The sequence below is a fragment of the Thermobia domestica genome, chromosome 7 (genome assembly GCF_964235325.1).
Source record: "Thermobia domestica chromosome 7, izTheDome1.hap1.1, whole genome shotgun sequence".
In the NCBI taxonomy this organism is placed as follows: domain Eukaryota; kingdom Metazoa; phylum Arthropoda; class Insecta; order Zygentoma; family Lepismatidae; genus Thermobia; species Thermobia domestica.
Window position 1 is genome coordinate 206,005,203 of NC_137460.1, and position 17,913 is coordinate 206,023,115.

The following is a 17,913-nucleotide window of genomic DNA, read 5'->3' on the forward strand; positions in this document are numbered from 1 at the left end:
TAAATAATCTCAACTCACAAGTACATTAATTATTTCTTCCTATCTAGCGATTATGTTTCATCTAAACAATACACATACAATTTTCCTGACAACAGCTACATAACGTCATGTGTACTAATTCACCTAACTTTCTGCCTATACTACATCCCAAAACTCTGTTTTTATTTAGACTGCTTTTAAAGTATTAACAATTTAAAAACAACCAATGTATTCACTGCTCAAATTGTTTAAACTGAGTCAAAGGATGAAACTAGATACATATATATGTATTATTCTCTTAGCTACTATATCGTATCTCGTTGCAGATATGATACAATAAATACTTGCGTTCTTAAACATTTCTTTATTATTAATCTGTGCCCAATACGCTTCTTAATTATCACAATCAATCTTTCTCATACTTCTGCTATTATACCTTATTATCCACAATATCTTCATAATAACACATATCATAAAGTCAACTTATACTCCATCGTAATTCTAAATCTTATTTGCAAAGACTATCTTCAGTAACTACATATCGGACATTCTCCTATTTGTGAGCACTTTTAGCCCACTTCTATTTCCAACAAAGTGCAGGTAAAAATTACGGTCAAATCACTCATAACTTCGCCATAAACGAGTTCTACATATATTATCTCTTTTAGCGATTAATTGCTATTACTAAACTCATTCGTTTGAAGTTACATTTTACTTCGAAGGAATATATTCACCAATAACTTTCAGAAACATTTGTCTTTAATACATGTTGCATATGCATAGTACTAGAATAAAAAGTAACTGAAATACTGCACATGGCTCTCTTCATTGTATGGTTATTGTTTCTATATATTATTTGTCATTTTAGGGAAGCAAGACAAAATAATAATAATAATAATAATAATAATAATAATAATAATAATATCACAACTTTGGGTTACTGACTAATGTTCTCATAGTGTGTGTCTAAGGAGGCTTAACAATTATCCTTATTGCTTGGAGCTGCAATCGGTGAAGGCTAAGAATGAAGTACTGACTGCGAATAAAATAAAATTTAAAAAAATCCCTTTTACTGTGCACGACTAGTTGAAGCGAGCTCCTACTAATCAACACAGCCGATAGACATTTGTGTGTCTGTCCTGTCTGTCTCACGATAGTTGCTGTAATATGTATTCCATTTAAATGAAGCTTGGTGTATGTCATCTTCAAACCATCAATAGAAATAACCATATTCTTTGGAGTTTTAATCAATCAAAAAATAAGTAGATAAAACTCATCCCATGATGCAAATTTACACGTATACATACACAATAGTTTTCCAGTATGAACTGCGTGAAATTACTGTTTTGACATAACATAATGTATATTTTCAACAATCATTCTCATTGGTTGTGGTTGAAATCAGCAAGGATAAGTGGGTAAAATGGGGTAGGTTTCGCTGACAGAAGGTTCCTTATCTACCCAATACAAACAAAAGTTTTGATACAAACTTTACATCATCGAGAGTTGGCAGATGGTTGTGGAAATATACATTTAACACCTGTATACGTATAATGTTTTAATTGTCCTTTTTTTTTCTTCTTTCTTTTTTCTTCAGGCAGGAGGGGCATGAACTTCAATAGGATAACCATTTCAGTCAGCGTAAGCCAAGGAAACTGCGAGTGAGACATTCGACCTCGTACAGCCACTCACGGTTACCAGTGTTTTCATCTACCGGACCACAGAGAGAGAAAGCAGGCATCTACTGTCGCGGATCGTCCACATAGTGTAAGAACTTCACAGACCATCAGAAATGTCAGCACCGAAATTCGGTGTGGAAATAAAAGTTTCACGGCGAAAGAAATGAGACTGCATTTACGGAGCACGCCGTGGAAACTCCTTAAATATCTAGGAGTTAACAGAGGTTCTTTAGTGGTTCCTAGAGGTTCACACTATAACATCTTGTTTACGCACTAAACACCACTGAAAAATCTTTAAACGCTCAAAATGACCGGATGTATGCAACATCCTGATCAGAGTGAATCCCGCTGTGGTGGAGGTCTCATATCATGGATTCGCAAAGCTTCATCTCTAAAAAAAACTCGTGATGTGAACTATCAGTCTGATGTTCGAACATCTGTAGCTCAGCCATATCTCTTTGCCAATACCCAGTCCGATTTTCCAACAGGATTCATCTCCGGTCCACAAGGCAAAATCAACGTGGCTCCAACATATTCTCAACTTTATCACGGAAGATGAATGGCCGTCTGGTGGTCCACATGCAAATGTCAACCTCATCACATGGACTAAATTAGAGACTAAGGTCTGCTAGAGGTGACATCTTCACACTTGCCTCCCTGAAACTTGCCCATGTGCAAAACTGAAGCAGCGTTTCCTTTAGAAAGATGCGTGCTAATATCGACAGCAGACCAACGTGTTACAGGCTTGTGACTGTCGGCAGCAGACATTTTGAATAATCTGTATCTGTCATTTGTGCACTGGACTACAGTCAATAAGTCTAAGCATAGAACGTACCCATGTGCACACCTGTCCATGCATACCAGTTATCAACATGAATATCAAAACTTTTGTCTAGACTAGGTAAATAACAAATAATTTTCTTCGATATTTATTTGTGAAAATTATATGAGTTTGAAGCAATAGAGTGTATATTTTCGTTGCGACTTCCCAATTATCCCATTACTTGAAGTCTGTCCACGATAATTCTCGTAAAAAATATAGGTGGTTTGAAGCAATAAGGTGCATATTTCCTTTGAGATTTCGGAGGATCCTCAATGCATGGAGCTTAAATTAGAGAACAAGAAATTGGCAATGTGTTTGAAGATATAAGTCAATGATTCAAAAAATATTCTGAACATAATTATGTCGAACTGTTTTAAACAACTGGTGAACAATGAACAACCTTTCCGTAGAAAAACACTACTGTATTATATAGTAGTTTGAAATTTGTACTAAAGTGATTGAAAACATCTTTCCGCAAATTATATTGAAATACACAAGAAGCACAGAGAGGATAAAACTCCCTTATGAAAGACTCCTAGGAGTTATTCTAACGACTATCAAATTAAAATATTTCTTTTTTTCAATATATATATATATATATATACAACAAAGCCAAACACAGCCAATACTAATAATCCACTGCAAACTATTACCTTGTTTTCTGCAAATTATATTGAAAAGTTAGTGCGCATCCTTCTTCAGTTGCAAGGAACGGATAAGAAGCGTCCATGATATCAATCCCCATTTCCACTAGTTCAATAACAGCCTTAGGCTCCCAACACCCATGTACAATTCGGAACTTATCCAGAGGTAAATGTTCCTATCAAAAATAAATATATAAACATTAAAAAACGCATATATGTTACTGAAAAAAAAGTTACGCAACAATTCGTCTCCCGTAACTAGAGAACAAGAAGTCCAGTAACCTAAGAGCCTTACCTTACCTTACCTTACCTTATATTCGGGGAGCAAAAATTTCTCCCAACTTTTTCAATACTCTCTGGCATCTGTTTCAATATCTTCAAAAGTGCTGCTACAATGGTAACATGACAGTGAGTTGTAGAGATTCAAAACTCCATGGTGGTGTAGGTATATATCTCAAAAATACGTTTAATATTGAATACACTGTTTTGAATTTAGAATGTTTTTGTATTGAACAGAGTTTTGAAGTAGTTGGGTTATTGCTAAAAAGCATAAAAGTAATAATTGTTTCCATATACCGAAGCCCAAACTCAGATATCAATATTTTCATTGCTAATTGGGAAGAGTTAAATATTTATTTTAATAAATACAAAAATTACAAAGTATTCTTTATTGGTGACGTGAACATTGACGTTCTAACTAATTCACCGGTACGAAGTCTATTCTGTGATATCCTCAGATCTCACAACTATTATTACGTTAATGATCAACCAACTAGAAAATCTGCATGCCTAGATAATGTACTTACTAACGAAGATAAGACCAGAATGACGTGTGGTGTCATACAGCCTTTGCTATCTGATCATGAAGGTTTGTGGCTTCTGATTCCTGTGACAGTATGCGTGGATTCTAACTATGTTATAACTAAAAAGTTTAGAATAATGGGGGAAGCTAACATACAAACATTACGAAGTAATCTAAGGGGAACTAACTGGGAAAACGTAGTTTTAAACGGTAAAAATATTTCTGAAGTCTTTCATAATTTCATGTGGACTTTGACTAAATATCTAGATGAATGTTGTCCTGTAAAAGAAAGAACTACTTCCTACAAATTGACCAGAGGAAATCCCAAATGGTTTACACCTCGCCTTCAACTGCTCCGGAATAAAGTAATGGCTCTTTATAACATAGCTAATGCTACAGGGTCAGCCAGTGACAAAGAGAAATATAAAATATCAAGAAAATTGTACAGAAAAGAAATTAAAATGGCGAAAATTGCTGCGAATGAGAATTTCATAAATAAGTCAAAAAATAAGTGCTCTGCGGCCTGGTCTATTATTAACAGGGAGCTAGGGAAAAAGGTTGTTGAAGACTCGATAAAGATATCCCCAAATAAATTCAATGAATATTTTGTAAATAGTGCTAAAAAACTAACTGGTAGGTACAAAAATGGCATTACTTCACAAGTAGATTTCGCTTGCTTATTGACACAGACAAATATTAATCAACATAGTACCGGTACTCATTTTCTATGGACCCCTATAAATACTAGAACTGTACTGTCAGTGGTCAATAAATTAAAAGGTTCGAATAGTGAGGATATATATGAGTTTTTCTAACAACATGTTAAAGAAGATAATAGACATAATAGTTGAACTTTTGACCTATTTATTCAATTGCGTACTTCTCGAAGGTGAATTTCCGGAGTGCCTTAAATTCACTGTTACAGTTCCGATTTACAAGAAAAATGATAAAACGGAGCTTAATAACTATCGCCCAATATCTTTGGTACCAATAGTATTTAAGGTTTTTGAGCAATGTATTAAGAATCAATTGTCAAGATATTTTGAGGAAAATAAATTATTTCATAATATGCATTTTGGATTTAGACTTGGGTGTTCCACGACTAAAGCCGTGGAAAATATAGTATCAGAAGTGTTAGATAATTTGGAGAACAATCTTCATGTTGGGGTTACATTATTAGATTTGAGTAAGGCATTCGATACCGTGTCACATAATATATTAATTGCGAAGTTACACTATTATGGTATTACTGGCTTGCAATTATCTTTAATTGCATCGTATCTTAGTAACAGAAAACAAGCTGTTCGCATTGGAAATGAACAGTCAAGTTTCATGTGTGTAAAAAATGGTGTTCCACAAGATAGTGTATTGGGCCCCTTTCTTTTTCTTGTATATATAAACGATTTTCAAAGTTTTTTGCCCAATAGTTGTGTTTTATATGCTGACGATATTACTGTTGTAAATTCAGACAAAAATATAATTGATATTCAAAGTAGGAATAGCGAAATGTTAGAGTTGTCTTCTATATGGTTTAAATGTAACGGACTTACAGTAAATCAGGATAAAACGGAAACTATGTACATTAATCTTAGTAATTCTACGAGTCATTCAGATGCACGCAAATCTGTAAAACTGTTAGGAATGTACGTCGATTCAAAGTTAAATTGGAATGAACATACAGAAAATTTATGTAGAAAGTTATCCAGAGTATTGTTTTTATTGCGTAAATTAAAAACTGTAATTAGTGAGAAATCTCTTATAACATCGTACAATGCTTTTTTTCATTCACATTTGGAGTATGGAATAATATTCTGGGGTAATTCTTCTGGTGCACAGAATGTCTTCAAATGAAAAAAAAAAAAAAAAAAAAAAAAAGCAGTAAGAATAATTAAGGGATTGCCTAAAACAGCATCATGCAATGAAGTGTTTAAGGAAATTCAAATTATGACAGTGCCTTCTTTATTTATTTATCGATGTCTCATGTATATAAAAGAAAATTTAGATAATTTTAATCACCGAAGTGATGTTCATTCCTACAATACTAGACATAAAGGCGACCTTAATATGTCACAAGTTAGGTTAACCACTACTCAAAAGAGTTATAAGTATACAGGTATGAAATTATTTAATGTATTACCATAAAATGTACGCACAATGCCTCACGACAACTTCAAAAACTTTTGTAAATCCTTCCTTATAAGCAATTCTGTATATAGTATCTCTGAATTTGAAAAAATATGTTATCAAAAGTTGAAAGCAAGAAGAATGATACATAGATAAAACTTGCCTGATAGTGTGATAAAACTTGTAAATATATATACATATATGTATGTTATATTTGACAATGTCTATTGCAACAAATGTTGTTTAATGACAATAAAGCATATCTTATCTTATCTTATCTTACCCTTCTGTGAAAAGCTTTCTCTAAAAGATGTAAGTAACTGAAATCCTCACTGCACAAATCCTTAACTTTACAAGTGGTGTATTATTTACGAGTCTGATAAGTTCCTGCATTTGTCTTTAACAATCATCCTGTTGTACGATGGCGAATCATAAAGCAAGTTACACTAGCTCGCCACGAAAGCACGCTGTGCGTCGTGACTGTGGCCAAGAGGAAGGTTTGTGTGATCTCCTGTCGTGTTGTATGTGCAGATCGGGCTAGGTTCAATGGCGTGTCAATTGGATGTTCACTCCAAATTGGAAGCGCGTGCAACGAGCAGATTTCTATTGGCTAAACGGCTCAATTGCAAGCTGCTGTATATGGTGTGTGTGCAATATCTAGCCCAGGTATTGTAAAGTGGTGTAAGCAATTTGACGCCGGACGCACAGATTTCACGGACGAATATCGCGAAGGTAGGCCTGGAACGTCCAGAACCGTTGCAAATATTGACGGCGTGGATGGGATTATTAGAGACAATCGGCGCATAACACAGGAAACTGCAAGCCTGCTGAGCATTTCGTATGGCAGTGTGTTCTCCATTGTTCACGAGCACCTTGGCTTTCGTAAACTGTGTCAAAGGTGGGTCCACGTCTGCTCACCGATGATCACAAGGGACAACGTTTCCAATCGTCACTGCCGTTTTTGCAACGGTATTCTGTGGAGTGCAACGAGTTTCTGCGGCGAATCATCAAAGGGGATGAAACGCGGGTCCATCAATTCACCCCCGAATCAAAGTGAACATCGATGGAATAGGTGCACACCACATCCACATCATCACTAAAGAAGGCCAAGGTCTAACCTTCAGCAGGAAAGGTCATGACGACAGTGTTCTTTGACATTGAGGGTGTAGTGCACGTGGAATTTATGCCGCAAGGCACGACAATCAACGCGGCTTCGTATTGTTAAACATTGCACCGGCTGCGTAAGGCAATTAAAGAAAAGCGGCGGAGAAAATTGAGCACCGCTGTGATTTTGTTGCACGATAACGCTACACCTCACATTGCCCACCAAACATCCCAATTGCTGCAACGATTCAAATGGGAGGTATGGCAACATCTCCATACAGTCCGGACTTAACGCCATGTAATTATTATGTGTTCGGTGAGCTGAAAAGGGATATCGGTGGACAACGATTCCGAAACGATGAGGAGGTGAAAGCAGCTGTCTCCAGTAGTTACATAGCGCTGAAGGTGATTTCTATGCATTTGGAATCGAAAAGTTGGTTGACCGTTACGAGAAATGTTTACAGTCTCTTGATGACTACGTGGAAAAGTGAACGTACAATGTATTTTGTCATAGCCGTGTTGCCAATGTGTAGACGCTTTCATAAATGGCCATAACTTGGAAGTGTAACTTACTTTCTGATTCGCTCTCGTATTTACATGGTGCTATTGGATGAAGAAAATGCATGAGTCGTTTACAGGATTGCCAGAATATAAAAGAATGCTTCCAAATTTTCTCAGAATCCGAGATCTCAAGCACTACAACAATAAACGAAGCGTCTGCGTTGTTGGGTTATCTTCAGAATGAAGAATTTTGTTTCTGACTATTTTTTTTTTCTTTTTTCACTTTGTTAAGCTACGTCTAGATACTCTACATAACCAACTAGAATCGTCATATAGATGCAGCAAAAATTCAGTCATATTTATCTGTCTTCACTACTGAAATTCAGAAAATCAGAAAGACTGACTGACTTTGAAACGCAAAATCAAAACAAAAGAATTGTTTCAAACATACAGTCAAGAGTGGCGGCAGCCAAACAAGTGTGTGACGTTATTTTAAACTACGTAAACCTCCGCTTGAATTTTATGGACCACCTATCTATACCTTCACTTCTACAGGAACCTAATTTTGATCAGTTTAGTACTTTCTTTCTCCAAAAAATCTTTAATACATGTACAGAGCTCTTTCCTGTTTTTGATAAACTTCATACTGAACTTGGTGTACTTTATACCAAGAGAACAGTTCAGAAAACTGGTGGTGCTGTGAATTTCCTCCAGTATATTATGAAAAAAGTCTTGCTTCCACCTTTTCTGAAGTGTTAAAACTTTTGCGAATATTCATAACGCTGCCTCTAACTATAAGTGAACCTGAACGATGCTTACCTACCCTTAAAAGAGTGAAAACTTTTCTAAGAAATCAATGGGAGAAGAATGGTTAACAGCATTTGCCATGTTATCAATAGAAAAGGCAATGGTTGAAAAAATCCCTAACTTCAATGATAGAGTTATCGAAAAGTTTGCTACAAGGAAGGACCGTCATATACAATTAATTTTTAAATAAAGTGTTTTATTTTATGCAGCCCTTCTAAGTATAAGTTGCACAAGCCGCAACTGCTTGAGACCATAGATTATTTATTCATAGAAAGAAAACTTTGTGATTATATATACAGGTGACCCTCTCACGATCTATCAGTATGTGAACCAAGTTACTTATCAAGCCGCCCTTATACACTGAAAATGAAAAAAATCTCACTACAAAATAAAACTTACAAGTGTTTCTTGGATGATGGGTTGGATCAAATTAAAGCTTTCTTGAGTGGATCTCTTTCCATTCGAGTGTAGTCCGTCAATAGCCACTCCACTAACAGGACACCTGGCAACGAATTCAGCTGCTTTTTTCCTAAGGCGCTGTTCATACCCACCTTCGATCACTCCGATAATCGCACTGTCTTGTAAACGCTGAAAATAAAAGAAACAATTTAATACCTGCATATGTTGCCCCATTCATAAATTCAATTTATAAGATGAATTTCATTTAATATTTTTATTTTATTTTATTTTATATTAATCTACTGAAAAGTAAACACCCGTTCATCCAAACGTTTTTGAAATATATCTCCACACTAATAAATTAGATTGTAGCGTGTAAATAAAAGTGGATGTAGTTTTTTTTTCTTTCTTTCTTTCTTTTTTTTTTTTTTTTTTTTTTTAATAATAATAAAGCGGACCCTTGGTTCGCAAAGAAATCGGAGAAAGAACGTGTTTTGTAAATAATTGTTCCTTCAGCTTAATTTCAGGTACAAACGTACACGGATGCACCCAGTTGTGATTTTGCGCATTTGCCGTAAATACTATATGCCAAAATGCTGTGTTAAAATACTTTCTGTTCTTTTTCTACATTTTGGGTCTTTTAAATCTCATAGTGTTTTGTTTCGTTTAGTATTTAGTTAGTTAAAAAAATAATAACGCATTACGAAAACAACTAGGAAACATTTAATAATTCAATCGTTAAAGCTTAAATATTTTATATTCACTGTATATAGTATAGCCAAGTAGGATGTTAACATCTGGATAACAAAAGAATATAGAAGTGAACTAGAAGAATGAAAGATCATAAAGGGACATTCCTGGCATAGATAAAGTAACGCTGTAATAAACAAAAACACAATTATTAATTGTGGTTAAATATAAAACATTTTTCTCTGTAAATTACGCAATATACGGATATTGGTCGCTGGTCACAAGCTGCTGTGTGATAACCTAGTATTTTCTCTCTGAATATTACCGTCAATAAATAAATAACTAAATATATATATATATATATATATATATATATAAACAAGAAGTACTGCTGTTTATGCTTCGCTGAAATATTTTGGGTCGCATTCATTTAATTAATATATTGCGGCATTTCCAAAATATAATATTTGTGAGGTAAAGCAACTGATAACATACTAAAAACATTTTGTGTTGCTGTCTTAATATCTTCTTATTATCTTAAGTCTTATTATCTTCAATCAAGAGTTTTGTTGTCACTTGCAGGTTAATTGTCGCAAAATTTGAAGCTTCCACCCACAACGGTTTATCGCTAATCTCTTTGAGTATACACAAGAAAGGCACTATTTAATATTGTTTATAAATTACATTTTTCTCTTCCCGTTCCTTCTTTATATTCCACTATATTATCACATCACATACAACACTCCTCAGTTTCTTTTCCACTTGTTGATAATCTCCAGTATTACTCTTTTTCCTCCAGGTTTTACTACTATTTTTCCCATTAATTTTTCGTTCCATCTAGCCATTTTTCTGTATCTTTCCAGTCGCTTTTTCTGCTCTTTTGTAATGTTCATGTTGCTTTATCATGCAATATAATACTTCTCAAGAAATATTTAATGAATATTTTCTTAAATTCTTTATATATGCGATTTATACTTCATAGAAGATTTCTTTGCCATTTTTTTTTTTAATTTCCTGAATCTGTGTGCGTGCTCGATGTATAAGCACACTGTCTTTTTAAGAAAATTTCCCACATTTAAGGAAAATCTTTTATCACATTTACTTTCTTATTCTTAAATCTCAGTTCATATTAATATATAAAGTAACATGTATTCTACTATTTTGTAAGAAATAATAAAAGAGCATGGGATTTGATCCAGGTCAAATTGTAATGCTTTCCTACGCTGTTATTCGACTAATACATCCACGAAGACTCCGGTGAAATTACATACTTTTAAATCATACACTTAGTTTTTCTACGTGCAGCGCGTAGGTTCGAGACTGAAGAAACGGATTTATGTGTTTCTATATTTGCGTACAAAATTTTGATTACAGAAATCAATGTATGTTTGACAAACTGTACACACTAGGTTGAAACCAAGAAATGCAATATTCTAGTCCAGTTCTAGTTCCTTTACTTAAAATTTAGTCGATTTGCCAATTTCTTTACCTCCTGTTGCTACAGGAACCCCTCGGAAACAGTGTTGCCACGACTGAGCAGGCATTCTATCAAGATTTTGTTTTCTTGCTCCTATTTTATTGATCTCTATCATCTTTTCTTTTTCTTCTTTTTATTTTTATTATTATTATGTAACAGTTTCATACTACAATGCTATTTACCGTCTCCATTTACTCACCATTCAACTTCAACCAAAGACGGAAGGAAATATGTAATAATCGCGAAAAATTGTGAATTACAATATTTGCGAATGGGTGTGCAACTGTTATAAGCCAACTTTTATTAGTATGATAAAGAAAAAAAAAATTATAACTGAGTTTAAAACAAAAATGAAGAGTGACGTAACAACTGCGTAACTTACCTCAGAGTTCTGATGGATTTCAATACACTTCTGAAGGAAAGCCTGCGTTCTATCAACTGCTTTCTCAGCTCGCTTTTTTGACGAACTAAGTGTATCCCCATCACATAATGCTTGATACATATCAGGTTGGAAGGACTCCATGATTTGCATGTACCTGATAATAGAGAAATACAGAACGTCATAATTACAACTGCTGTGCAAAAGTAAGTCAATTTCAATTACAAGAATTGTAATACTGTAAGCCTTCCACCGTCCTCAGTGCATAGAAAACTGCGTATTAAGCACATACTTAGCCACCGTTCCAGAATCCCGTTCGAGTTCCAGAATAATTTTTCCCCTTTAAAATGATAGATGGATGGATTAATCCGTTCCTGGGTTTCACGAACTCGAATTTTCAAAATGTTTTTATAAAAATAGCAACAAAAATCACACGAGATGGTTTCAATACAGCTTCTGACAATTAAATAAAAACTACAAAGCATACGGCAGCCCAAACTCTCACGAAACATATGCATAAAAACACAGAAACACAGTGCTGGAAGTTTGTATTCCGAAGCAAAATTTTGACCGAATTCTTCGTTCGGATTGCAAGTTGCTGGGCCATTTAGACGCGGAGCCTATATTATATTTATTTATTATTTACATTACAACAACCACACAAATTTTCTCTTCTTTTCGAGTGAAGAGGGATAGCTGCTGCATTAATCACATAATAAATAGGCTCCGAAGGAACTACGCAGATAAAAATTTGTTTCGTGCCAAAGTTAATTTGTGTGTTGATATGCTCTGTGTCCTCCTATACTGGTCCTGCCACCAAAAAGAGGTGTCAGGTTACCGGTACATTTTGTACAGTTCCTACCAGACTTTTAAAATTCACTTAATAACGTATCATACATATTTCCACTTGAAACAGCTTGCTCATGATGTATACTAAAACTACAAAATACAGCTCACGTTCAAGGGTTGAAAATGGAAAACAAAGATCCTTATTTTGATTTGTTTTACTGGATGCAATAAGTATGAAAATACAGGGTGCGGCATAAGTAACGCACTTTTTGACCTCCATTGCTTTCTATTACATATTATTTTTATGTTTTGTTTGTTTGTTTAGTTTTACAATATTTTACAATGTATCTTTCTATTGTACGAATTTGAGGAATATTTCTTTTTATTCTAGGAATTTGAGTTAAGTATGGCCTTGCGATTAGCAGAGGAGCAAAGAGTGACAGCGGTTCAACTTTTTTTTTTTTATTATTTATTTATTTATTTATTACGAAAACAAGGAAAATGGTATTGAAACCGCTCGTTTGTTAGCTGCAGAATTCAACTTTCGACAAGTGCAAAGTCGAAACATCACAAGTTTAATAAGGAAATCTGAAAGAACAGGTAGTGTAAATGATGCTCTAAGATCCGGTACGCCAGTTTCGGCAACAAGTGTGGAAAAGTGTGAAGAAATAAGAGAATCATTGTTGAGCACTCCTCAAAAATCCAGAAGACGTCTTTCTCAAGAGTTAGGTATTAGTGATAGAAGTGTTCGTAGTCTTAAAGAAACTTAAGATGAGACCTTACATCCCTCGTGTACTACAAAGTGGCATGATGAAGATGGTTCGAGTTCTGTACAATTTTCATGAACAAAGTTAATGAAGGCGAGGCTTTTCTTGATAAAATATGGTGGTCAGATGAAGAAACCTTCAATTTGAACGGACATATCAATCGCCGTAATTGTGTATACTGAAGCGATGCTAACGGACATGTCGTTTTAGAGACAGATGTTAACCTACGAGGAGTTACAGTCTGGGTTGCCATTATTTCAATGGGAATAATAGAGCTGATATTCTTTGATGGTATTGTTAATCAAGATAATTATTTACATATGTTAGAAACTGAATTCTGACCCCGAGTTCAGAATCAGAATGACATTTACTTTCAACAGGATGGTAAACCGCCCCATTATGCGCTAACTTCGGGAATGGTTAACTGTTCATTTTGAAAGCACGTGGATAGGAGGATGTGGAGCAACTGAGTGGCCAAAAAGGTCACCAGACCTAATACCACCTGACTTTTTCTTGTGGGATGTATTGAAAGATTTTGTTTACAGCCTGAAGCCAAAAACAATTTCTGAGTGAAAACAAGCAATTTCCGATCAATTTTCTGAAATTAAGTGGAAACGTGTCAAAAGGTTTGTAGAAGTGTTGCTGGTAAGGTTTAACATTGTATTGAACAAGAAGGTGGGCATTTTGAAAGTGTTATTTAATCTCAATGAGTGGTGTTGTTTTCATGGAGCAATACTTAGTTTCTCATAAATTACTGTACTTTATTTTATACATTTAACTAGTGTAATAAATTTAATTAAAAATGAACGTTACTTATGTCGCATCTTGAATTTACTTGTGTATTATTCAGTTTTAGTGCTTTTCGAGTTCTGCGTCTTAAAATAGCACCATGTTTACGATGGACTATATCAAATATTAAAAGGGCTCCGAACAATGGTCACGGCTTAAATCTGGTGCATAGACTATTATGTAAGATTAACTCCCACAGAATAGACCATTCCCACCACACTATCTCGCCTCCGAAAGAACTGGATTATAGCATCATATGCCCCGGCCCCAGTACTTTGTTTCTGCAGAATGAACTCAAATGAAAATTTACGTGTTCGGTACAAGTAACTTAATTAGATCAAATTACGTGGGAATATCGTATTGCCATGAAATTTACGTATCTGTAGAAAATTTCAAAGCTCTGGTTAGTGTGGAGGTACATGAGATTTAAGTTTCAAGATTTGACTCAACAGAAAAGTAGCCTAATTGAGTCACTGTAATAAGGACAACTTATTTAGAACACATGTGTGAGTGAGTGTATTAATTAATGTACGATATGTTTTACTTCCATGGTTTTATAGTAAAGTGTAAAAAGATAACTCACATTCTTTCAGAAGCAATAAATTAAAACTAAGTCACGTAACACTAATCTCTCAGCCATATAGTCCATCTAAGATTACAGTTGGTCAGAAATGTGTGGTACGTGGTGAGTGTGTTAGTCTGCTGGCTCCATTATTTCAGACTTCCTACACACGAGTTCCGTATCTCTTAATTCAAGTAGTTCTTTAACTCCCTCATGAGTCAATACCGATTTCTTAAGTCCTACCGGGAACTGAACACTTAAGCAAAGACGGCAAAGGGGTCGCACACTAATCAGTTGACTACACCAAAGATCATTCAAAACTCGATAAAATATAGTCTCCAGAAAATACGGTCTATGTGTCTTTGCTTGATTTAACTCTATGTATGTATTAAGAAAAGACTTTATCACAAAATGTGGTCGCCAAGTTTTAAATCTAACAATACATTTTGTTTAAAAATACTTAGAAGTAAATTCACATGTTTTTGCTGAAAAAAAAATTCGAATGTAGTTAGCATATATCGATTTGAACTATCAGTAAGAGCATTTCTCTTCGTATACTGGTCACAAATACTGAGTCAATTCATCAAAACAGTATTTAAGATGCATTTCGTGCTGGAACATATTATCTAACAATTATCTTTTCCATTCTTCCTCCCTAAAGAACAATCATAATTTTATTACAGTAATATTATGGCTAAACAAGAAGAATCAAGCCCCAGTTTCTTGCCTTAATCTATTACAGACATATTAAGTTATTCGAAGTCTCGAACCACTTAAATAATTTCTGGATATTAATTTCTAAATTTAATAATACTTTGTAGTGACTACAGGCCTGCCAGCAAGACATTGAAAAACTATAGGACAGCTTGGTTTATAAAATAGGACAGTTTATTTTCCACAATAGAATATTATGCTCTGAAGCACAGAAAAAAAATATACATGTCTTATAAGAAAAGGCCACCCTTCTTCACCCCAATGGGCAACGAGAAACAAGATTTAGGTTATTTTCTAAACTTAGTAGACCTGCTGTATTATTTAAAAAAAAAAAAAAAAAAAAAAAAAAAAAAAAAGACAAACTGATTGAAATAAATGACTTGATTTATTGATTAAAAGAAAAATTCTTGTGGTCTGAGTTGAACACGCCTTTCCCTCGATCTACAACTATTATACTTAAATACATTTTTACTTTTATATTTTAAAGGTTCAACAATGAACTGTAAAACACAAGTACACGTGTTACTTTCGCGACACGTTTGTTCTGGCATTTTTAAGTTTTTTGGTTCCAGCCTCAATCAGGGCTTGTGCATGACATGTCATCCATTAGTCGATGCTTTATTGCTTTCTGAAGCCGAATGTTTCACTCTGAAATTAATTTTTCAGCTTCACAAACTTCAACACACATGTTTCCTCCACTAATTTTTTGACACTCACTTTTGTCTTTTCTGCTGTGATCTTATGCTCACTTTCTTGCTGTTCTAAGTTTCTTTCTTTCTTTTTTTTTTTTCTGTCCGTATCTTCACGATACTTCTTTGTAGTACATGAACAATCTTTAGTGATATTAACTTCATTTACATTTTTACCTACTGCATCTTTGTATCCCATTGATGGCTCGTTCCTTCAGCTCCTAATTTCTCGGATGGCATCATGTCCTTATTTGTCGAGAAACCACGTTCAACAGATGCCTCCACATGTGAAAGTGTTAACACTGGTTTCACAAGTTTAGTAACTGTTGGATTTGGTTTCCTTGTATTATTTTCCAGCAGCATTACTTTGTTCCAATGCACGTCAACGTTACAATCAATAAAAAAGTCACCGTGTATACTCTGATCACTCATATAAATTCACTACTCGTCTACAGCCTTGTCAATTTCCTGACTGGTCAACACCTGAGGCACACAAGACGCTAATCGTTTAAAAGATGGCAATATCTTATCTTGCTCTTCCTTTGTATGTCTAACAGCAGGATGCAAAATCTGACAATGTTTCAAAATCCGGTTGTTTAGCAGCAGCCTTTGTTGAAGGTAACTTATTACTGTTGTGAAGAATTTCTTTGCATTTAATATGAATAACCGTTGTTGCACTTTATTCACTTCTTTCAATGCCAACCATGCGCCTTCACCGACATTAATTTTGTTATCTGGCAGTAGATTTTTTTCTTCTTTCACTTTTATATTCAGATCAGATTCAGTTTATTATTATTATTATTGTACAGATCAAATACTACAACTCTTGCCATTATTCTTTGAAGAAACTCAACTAATTTATCACAAGAAGTGCCTACAGTAATAAGGAAATGTAAGTATGCAAATGTAACTGGAGATCTCATGTACTGACGGATTCTCTTCTATGTTCTGACTGTAATGAAATTTGATTTTGTTTGGAAAGGAAATTAAAGAAATATTCTGTCAGTGCTGGCCACAGGGAGAGAGCATTCTACAGCAACCAGGATTTTCACCATTTTTCTGCTTTCCATGATATTTCCAGGGCATTTCCACGACACATTTTTATTTCCAGATTTTCCAGGACGCGTGGGAACCCTGCATGTTATGCACAGCAATTTTGGAAGGCACTGAAATAAGTGAATACCAACACACCTCAATGCCTGCCAATATTGCTGCACACACACACACTGTTGAAAGAAAATGTTAACACAGCTTGCTTATAAGAAACTGGAGAATGGCAAGTTTCTTTAGCTAAGCTTCATTGAGAAAGAATAAACACATAGGAAATAAAGAAAAAAGTGGACATGGAAGGATAAGAAAAAGCAAATAAAAAATAATAGTGTGAATTAGTGACTAATTCCTCAGAAAAAAAAAAATGCTACGACACATTTAGCATGTTGCTAACATGTAGTAACTTAAATCATCACTGGAACTGCCCTTGGCTTGTATTTCTAATAATTCAATCATTGAAAAATATAGGAAATAAAGGACAGGATTAAAATATAGGAAAAAATAGGAAAATAGGGCAGCTGAGAGCCCTGTGATTACTATGCTCTTCCTGCTACATCATCTCAGGTCATCATAAATGCAGTGAAGTGAAGAAGAATAATAAAAGATTATCTATCATAAAAAAAAAAAAAAAACTTACTCATTAACATCAACATGATGTACTCCATCATGAGCCAAGACAGCAACTGACTTCTTCTGGTTAAGACCTGTAGGAGTAGCTACAGCAGGATCTTGAACTGTACTGTATGATAAGTAATCCTGAAACGAGAATTTTTTTCGTTAATTTCCTTCTATTAACACAATGCACTCTTCTATTATAGAACATGTGAAACATATTATAAATAACAATCCATATTAGACTTCCAGAAAGACATATAAAAGTTTGGTTACGAATTAACTAAACCAAAAATTTTACGATCCAGTCTTTATACCTTTACATACATTTCTCGAAGAACAGACAGACGGCTCTTGAGGGAAGTCACATTGGTGAAAATTAAAATTTTATCACCACGAAGTAAAGGAAGAAGAACTACGTATTTTTTTCTTTCTTTGGTTTGTAGTAAAAACTAAAATAATTTTTACTATTATGAAGCCCTCAACAGCAGCCACTGCGTAAACATGTACTTTTCACTAGGAGTACTGGTATA

The 17,913-nt window shown here is 34.5% G+C and overlaps 1 protein-coding gene across 2 annotated transcripts in view; it reads right to left on the reverse strand.

The window, feature by feature from the left end:
- LOC145690686 (queuine tRNA-ribosyltransferase accessory subunit 2) overlaps positions 1 to 17,913 on the reverse strand; it is a 130,788-nt gene that overhangs the window by 101,189 nt on the left and 11,686 nt on the right. For both annotated transcript variants that reach the window (XM_081765830.1, XM_081765829.1), the window contains exons 3-6: positions 17,406 to 17,524; positions 11,412 to 11,565; positions 8,863 to 9,051; positions 3,135 to 3,301 (exon numbers count right to left, since the gene is read on the reverse strand). In XM_081765830.1, coding sequence (XP_081621956.1) covers positions 3,135 to 3,301; positions 8,863 to 9,051; positions 11,412 to 11,565; positions 17,406 to 17,524 — 629 coding nt within the window. The remainder of the gene's footprint in view (positions 1 to 3,134; positions 3,302 to 8,862; positions 9,052 to 11,411; positions 11,566 to 17,405; positions 17,525 to 17,913) is intronic.